At 43.3% G+C, this 7,745-nt stretch overlaps 1 protein-coding gene across 2 annotated transcripts; it reads left to right on the forward strand.

Annotated features, from left to right (window-relative positions):
• Positions 1 to 419: 419 nt before the first annotated feature.
• On the forward strand, positions 420 to 7,230 carry RMP24 (ribonuclease MRP subunit p24). Of its 2 annotated transcripts, XM_082044041.1 has the most exons (6): positions 424 to 695; positions 933 to 955; positions 1,727 to 1,926; positions 5,013 to 5,221; positions 5,631 to 5,801; positions 6,484 to 7,230. In XM_082044041.1, exons 1-5 carry the CDS (start codon positions 529 to 531, stop codon positions 5,782 to 5,784), a joined length of 753 nt encoding a protein of 250 aa, XP_081900167.1. In that variant the 5' UTR covers positions 424 to 528; the 3' UTR covers positions 5,785 to 5,801; positions 6,484 to 7,230. The 2 variants fall into 2 exon arrangements, with proteins under 2 accessions (XP_081900168.1, XP_081900167.1); XM_082044042.1 differs by having other exon boundaries at positions 420 to 695; positions 1,727 to 1,794; positions 5,631 to 7,230.
• Positions 7,231 to 7,745: the final 515 nt, after the last annotated feature.

Consider the following 7,745-nt stretch of genomic DNA (forward strand, 5'->3'; position numbering starts at 1 on the left):
TTCCCCGAGGTAAAAGTTTTCTTACCCCCACAAAAAAAACAATCAAAAAAACCCAAACAACCCCTTTTCACACCGCGGAAGTCACAAGCGGTGTCCAAATACGGGATCTCGCTCTCGGCCGCTCCTGAACACACCGCACGGCGGCGGGAGGGGGGCGGCCGCCCACCCCCACGGCGTCCCAGTCCCCTCAGCCCACGGTCGCCAAACCGGCGGGGTCCCGCCACCCGCGCGCCGCTGCCAACGGTTCCGCGCGGCCGTTAGTGCCGCCCCAACGGCCGCCGGCGGCGCGAGCCCCAGCGGCGTCCCGGGCACGAGACCCTGTCCCGCGCAGCGAACCCCGCGGCTGGGGACGAACCAAGGGCCGCTCCGCCGCCTGCCTCCCCGCTCGCCCCGCCGCAACGGCAGCGCCTCCTCGCCTCCACCCGGCCTATCAGCCCGGGGTGCGCCGAGCCGAAGGGAGCGCTGCGGGCCCGCCCCAGCCCGGAACCATAGCGCTGCAGCCGGTGGTGCGCGTCGGGACTCGGCGAAATGCTGCACATGTCCCCCGTCCCCTCCCCGCCCCCGACCGCCGGACCTGGCTGGCGGCGGCTTCCGGCGGGGCGGGCGTACAGCGCCATGGGGCGGCAGCGGAGGTTCTTGGAGGCGGCCGCAGAGGGGCTGGTGGGCGCCTGCCCCGGCCAAGCGCGTTTCCTGCTGTAAGCGCCCCGGGGAGCGGCGCGGCGGCCCTCGGGCTGAGGGGGGCGATGGGGGCGACGGGAGGCCGGCCAGAGGGGGTGTGGAGAGGGAGGGAGCGGGGGAGGGAGGGAGCGAGCGAGCGAGCCGGCCGGCTGCTGGCGCGCGTGGGCAGCCCCGCCCCGTGTCCTCGCGCCTGCAGCGGCGCGCCGCCGCGTGGCTGGTGATGTGACGTTACGTTGTGCTCTTGTCCCGCGCAGGTGGACGCTCCGCAACCGCCGAGGTGAGTTTTGGGGCCCGGGCGGTGGGGGGAGGCTGCGGAGGAGGAGATGGGGCTCCCGCTGTCCCCGCCGTGCCACCCGAGCCCGGTGCAGCCCAGCAGGGGCTTCTGCAGTGGGGGAGCAGCGCACAGGGGTTGCGTGGGCAGATGAGAGGCAGAAGCATGGCCCTGAGGATGGGGAGCAGGCTTTCCCTTGCTCTCCATTTTCCCTTTCCCCGTGCGCTGCCCCCACAAAAGCTGTGCCCGGGCGTGCTGCGGGGCTGCTGGCAGAAATGACAGACTTGCTGGACAGCGGGGTCCAGGTGTTTCCTCAGGGGTTTAGTGAGAGATGCTGGAGTCTGGCTCTGGCAGTAGGAAGTAATAAGAAAGATACAAGAGCACGGTTTTTGTTATTAGGTCTAAAGTTTATCTCCAAACATTTATTTATCCCTTGCTGAGGTGCTGTCATCTTGTGCTTAAAATGGGCAAAGAGCTTTACAAGGCCGTAGTGTCACTGATCTGGCCTGAACAGAGCTCTTGCAGACTTGTGAGCTGACATCGTTAAAGATTTTTGGGAAGGAATTGCATTTTTCTGGCAAAATTTACAACTATGCGTAAACTTACCATGAATTGTGCTCAGCTGGTGTTCAGCTTCCTCTTGTGTTCTAGTTGTGTCTGAAACATAAAAACATCTATCTAGATAATATTAAAATAGAAACATACCATTTTAATATTTACCTATAAAACATAATTATTTCATTTAAGTTTTACTTTTTTACCTTTATTAATCTGTAGATAATGAACATGGATTAGAAAGGATATGTCCTTACTGCTTCCAGTTCCTGGTTCCTGATAGCTACCGGGTGCGTCTCAAACCAAAGATGAAAGTGACTCCACAGATAGAGAAAGTTCTTAAACGAGAGGCGAAGAACCATAAACTTAATATGAAACAGACAAAGCTTTTGAAAAAGTTCAGGGAGTCAAGAAGTGTTCTGGTAAGGATATTTACTTGGAACTGCCAAATACCTGATATTTCCCTGAAACCTTTCAGTGGCATAAAAAAAAAAGATATGGAAGTCTTTCTCTTAGAAGTGGAGCTCACACCTAACACATTTCTTTTTTTTCATGAGCATAATACTTCTCCTTTCTTTTGGGTTAACTTGCATTCACAATCAAAATTTTAAAAATCTATCCTCCACAATGGCAAGATCATGAGCACAATGACAAGAACTGTAACCTTTCTCCAATAAAACCCAGCCCCATATGTCAGAGAAGCTACACAAACAGCTCTGCCCTCCCTGTGATGTCTTCAGCAGCAGTTGGGGCGGGTTCTGCAGATGTCTAAGATCTTGCTGAAAATTAAGTAATGTCTTTCTGCCAGGAAGCTCTGGCATTTCAGCTGCCAGCTACTGTATCATTTGTATAGCTTTGCAAAAATGGTAGGAGTGGCAGATTTTTGCCTTTTTTCCTATGAATGTGGTAGAACTTGGGAGTAGGCAACTCTGCTAGATGCAGAGCCTTAATACTGCCATGTAGATCCTGAAATCCATTAGAATCCTTAGAAATCCATTGCTAAGAATACCCAAAAAGGTACCTCAGAAGGAAAACATGCTGTTGACTGAAGTAAGGCTGGTTTTGCCAGTATGTTTAGCTTGACACTTACTGCCTTTGTTTGAGCTGTGAAGGGCTTGAGGGACTGATACATCGTCAGTTTTTTTCACTTTTATCAGTTGTCTAAAAATATTTTTTCAACTTATAAGGTTCATTTATCTCAGCAGACCATAATGACTACATCAGATTATTGTTAACTTCTGTACAAACTGAATTTTTTACATTTGTGTGAATATTACCCTTTATAAGAAGCCTTTCACAACTAAACCATATAGGTAATTTAAACAAGTTGATGTTGCTTTTGGGGCTTCGGTTATTTTTCTTAAAATTACTCAGGAATATAAGATTTAATCACTATGTTTATAGTAATTACTATTATTTGAAGAATAATAATATACATTTAATCTAGGGTTGCCAAGCCATACACTACTATTAAAACAAGCTATGTGAATGGATGTTTTAATAAATGAGATGGCACCCTATTGTGCCCAGCAGTTGCCAGCACAGTTGGCCTTTTCTCACATGAGAGTTTGCTGGCTTTGAGAGTAAAATTCGTGAAGCCAACTATTATTAAAGAGTCAATAACACAAAATTAAAATGAAGAAATATCACAGAGGTTCTCAACTGTGTAGGAAAATAAAATAAGGGACTTCAGAAAGGCACCTTTGCTATTATTCTCTCTAAAGCTGGAATCTTTGTGGTTTTTTTCTTTTCTGGGATCACAAACCTTTAGTGTACATTAAGTACTGTCTCTTTAGACAACTGATGAACACTGTCCTACTGACTGGTGATCAGTTCTTAGATTTATTCCATAGCTGAAGAGGTTTGTAGGACACACTATACATTCATATGAGTAGTTTAAAATTCAGTTTTAAATAGGTCCAGTTTAAACTCCGGGTAACATTCTAATCTTGGGATGTAATTACAGTTTGCTGCACTTGTGTTCTTCTCAGTTTTGTTTGCATTTGTACTGTGGATTATGATTCAAATACTTCTCATCTTAAGTATTTAAAATACTGTCAACAACTGGTAGCTCTCAAAATTAGCGAAGCAGATCCCTATAATCTAATACACTGATACTCGAGTGTGGATGAAAGTGAAACCAAGCAAAAATGTGACAGGTTGTGCCTCTGATACCTTTCTTAGCAAGTAGAACTTGATTTGAGAATGCTTCTGCCAAAAAAGTTATATAAGAACTGTTTCAGGACTTCTAAAATTTTTTGAGTTAACTGTATATGCAATTCAGGGACTGGAAACTAGCTGTGCAGTGCTCTGATTAATCCACTAATTCCTGTATTGTAAGGTGTCCGCCTCCATTTACATTCTGTAGAGTGCTAAATGTGATGCTGGTTTTTTTCCCCATATTATTTGATTTAGAACAACTAAAAATACATCAACACCTGAGCTGTAAAAGTTAATGATCTTTCTCTTTTTCAGTTTGTTAGGCTGACAAAATAATGTCTAGAGACAGTCAAAACACTTACCTGAAAACATTTCATTTCAGCATTTCTAAACGTAATTCTTTCTAAGCAATCTGAATTTAGGTAAATTTACACAAAGAGTAATTCAGTATAGATGCTTTCAAAACAGCTTAGACATTTTTCTGACATACTTTTGTTTTCTTAACCAGAGACATAGTGTAACTGTTTTTCAGTCAGCGTAATTGTGTGCCTCAGAAAGTTGTCTGGCTGTATTACTCTCATGTCTATTAATCAGAGTAGTTGGCATAGCAGCCAGGGATATTGGGGGTATCTGACAGTCTCTGTGACTGTCTGACATTATCTGTTCTGAGGTACCTCTGCAACATCCTGTGCTGCTGGAAGTTCCCTGCAGCCTAGAAGTAAACAGATAGAAGAGAAAGTGTCCATTGTTTAGAACCTCCTCTGTTTTGTAGTAAGTAGTTTTGCACTAATAGACTCTTTGTTCACTAAGACTTGCTGTTATTAGTTATAGATTACTATTTTTTAAAGTTTGGTAATTTAAATATTTTATCTCAAAACTCTCTGGGAAGCATGTAATATAACTTCATTTGGGGTAGAATATGCTAGTGAATTTAGAGTGCTTTTTATGTCCTAATTTTTAGCAAAATATGAATACTGCTTATGTATACTCAAGATAGCATACATCTCGTTCAGGTGCTGTTTCGTCTTTCTGTTTTGACAGAGTTGTTTTCCATATTTAACTGTGCAACGTAGCATTCAGAGTTACGGGTTTCCTGAAATTGGTTGCTAGGGGACTGGAGTCATCTATAGATAAACCCATAGGATGTGTGTGGCATAAGAAGCCTGAATGAAAATGTAAATGGTGGAAAGCATATGTTGCTTTTTAATATCTCTGTGTTTCCCTTAAACAAATATTTAACTTGTGTCATGGTATTCGGAGAATAGTTTGGATAATTCTTACAGTGGCTTTATAACATAGAGGTGGGAAGACTGAAGAATGGTTAATATTTCCTTTCTTCTCTCCATAGCTGGTTACTTGCAAGTCGTGCAACAAAACAACAAGACATGATGGTAAAAGCAGGGATTTTCTGTCTACCAAGACACACAGTTCTGGTACTCCAAGTATTAAATCCAGCCTGAGGACACCAGATTTAAAATTTCAGTCTGCAAACAAAGTGACACCTGTCGGCTGCAGTAGGTTGGGATCTAAGGGGAATAGTCCCTCATCACTTCCCAGGTACCTGTTTCTCTCCTGTTTGAAGAGGCAACTTTGCTGAGCAGTGTTATGTCTTGTTAGGAAAGGGCATCATGTACTGATTTCAGATCTGTCACTTAATGAACCTTAAATTGGTAACTAAGTATTTTTCTTGCGTGGCCTGATTGAGGAGATCAGTTTTAAGTTACCAAATTTAAAATCAAAGATTCTAACAGAAAGCAACTGTGTGCAAAGAGTGCACAATTACGTTTTTGTCCTTAATGTGAAATGTCTGGCTTAAAACTTACATCCTAACTACTAACTTTCACGTGAAAATACACTACTCATATTCAAAATGTTTCACTCAAATTTTATATGTAAACTTTCATAGTTATTTTATGTTAATTTTGATTTTGTCACCTTTAAGACATTTGAGTGTTTTGTTTTTCAGAACACATCTATCTGGACAGGCGACAACCAGCTCTGCTTCCAAGACTCCCCGAAACTCCAAATTTTACTTTTCTAAGCTAAAACGGATGCTTAACCTAGAAGAAAAAGAGAAAAGCCAGAAGGCAGATTTGAAAACCTTCTTGACTTCACTTTAGTTATTCATTATTTCAAGGTAATAAAGATCACAGCAATAAGTATTCTTCCAGTTTTAGTAAATCAACAAAGTTTCTTTAAACTCAGGCTAGCAGCATATACCCTGTGGAAGCATAGACCATATTTTGTAGAAGCAAGCTCCGCTTCTCAGAGGACTGTCTGCAAGAGGGAGAGGAGAAAGTAGCCAGTGCAATATTCTTGAGAATCATGAACATGTTTTGCAGCCTCTAATGGCCTAAGAGTTAAAAGTATCTGTCATTTGAGGAAGCTGACAATACTGGATCCATCAGTGGGTTCAGCAGGACTAACAGAGAAGTTGGCAGACCTGAAAGCAATTTGAAGGCTTGGGGAGTGGTGAAAAAGTCTGTTGCAGTTTCCTCTGCCTCACTGTCCCACTATTTTTAAGATAATGCATCGTCTTCATTTTCTTAAGAATGTAGTCTGTGATTTGGACTGCAGACAATACTGGTCCCAGGATACTGTAAAAGTGCACTCTAATGCGGGGTGCTCCCGATACTGACTGACAGCTAGACTGCTGTCAGCACACCAATGCGTTATTGCTATGAGAGTGGCACAATCATAAGGAATGTGGGGTGCTTCCTTTCCAGTTGCTCTGGTGCTACCAAAATGGGTCACTTTTGTCTCATTCAGAAATGACTAATGAGAGAACCTCCTTCTTAAATGTCTTCCCATTTTATCAGGCGTCAGAGTTGCTTCCTTCCTGGACTTCCATCTGGAAAACTAGGTTTGCACTGGACTGTCGTCAGCTCGTTGCACCAAAGTGTTTTGATGTGAATAGACAATTGTCAAGGGTAAAGTGCTCTCCACTGTCAGATTTTGCATTTTGATCTTGGCACAGAGGTGAGAAAGGACAGTAGAAAGTCACCAATCAAGACTGAGTTTATAGCCTGTCTGCGCCTGTCTGCAGCGACTGTTCTGCAAAAAGTGCTTCAGATTTGCTCTCTCAAAAGAGAACCAGTTAAAAACATTTACATTATCTAGTTTAAAGGCCTGCATTTTCTTTTTTTTTTTTTTTTAATCATTTCCTTTAAGTGTCTGCAGACTCAATGGACACTGCTTAAGAATAAGATCAGCAAACAAATTGGCGGACTTGAAAGCAATCCAGGGCAGGGGAGAATAGTTTGTTGAAAATTCTGCTTACAGTCTCAAAGATTGGCATGTAACCTTTTTATATATCCTGTACACTTGCACAGTAATTTTGAAAGGTTCACTGCCATTTGTTTCTTGCCTGTGTGTAGGATCAAATTAACTGTCATTCTTTGATCAAAATAGAGACCTTGGATTTATGCCTTTTCCACTGTAGAACTTGGAATTAATTCATCTGTTGCTGTAGCTCTGATCCAGTTCAATCTTTCTTGATGGAAAATATGCATTATAAAAAAGTATTTGAAAAACAAGTTTTGTAATAAATGTTTATATTAAAAGTACATATATTATGTACTCTTTCGCTGTGCTTCATATGAGGGTTATGTGCAACCAGCATGGGCATCTGCTGTGTTTTAAGGTGCACCAACATGAATGTGCTAGATCAGATCAAGAGAATGCTTTTGAAGCAGATCTCCTGAGTGTCCCTGTTAGGCAAGACCGACTGGTCTCAGAGTACGTGTAGCATTCCTTTATGGATAAAAGTCTGTGCTCCAGGATACAGCCAAGGTGCTGCAAAGGCTAACTAAGGAGCAATCCATCTGCAGGATCAGCAAAGAGCTGGTCTGAAGTACACTTCTCCAAAAAGCGTGGTGTGGCTGCCAAGCACTGAGCTTCAGGTATTCAGCACTCAAGGTGCAATGTGCTATTTGTTAATGTAGACACAGCCTTGTCATGCTCCAAACAACATCGTTTTCTTTGTAATTACCAGAGCTGGTCAGAAATGTCCAGACATGGTGTTATAAGTGATCACTACTGCGAGCTATCAGACTTTACCGTGGAACAAAAGCCATTCAGT

The sequence above is a fragment of the Streptopelia decaocto genome, assembly GCF_964273445.1.
Source record: "Streptopelia decaocto genome assembly, chromosome: 2".
Classification (NCBI taxonomy): Eukaryota; Metazoa; Chordata; class Aves; order Columbiformes; family Columbidae; genus Streptopelia; species Streptopelia decaocto.

Coding starts and splice junctions, on each gene's coding strand:
- RMP24 (XM_082044041.1), top strand. CDS start 529: ATGCTGCACATGTCCCCCGTCCCCTCCCCGCCCCCGACCGCCGGACCT. Junction 696..932: donor GGCCAAGCGCGTTTCCTGCT/GTAAGCGCCCCG, acceptor TGTCCCGCGCAG/GTGGACGCTCCGCAACCGCC. Junction 956..1,726: donor GACGCTCCGCAACCGCCGAG/GTGAGTTTTGGG, acceptor ATTAATCTGTAG/ATAATGAACATGGATTAGAA.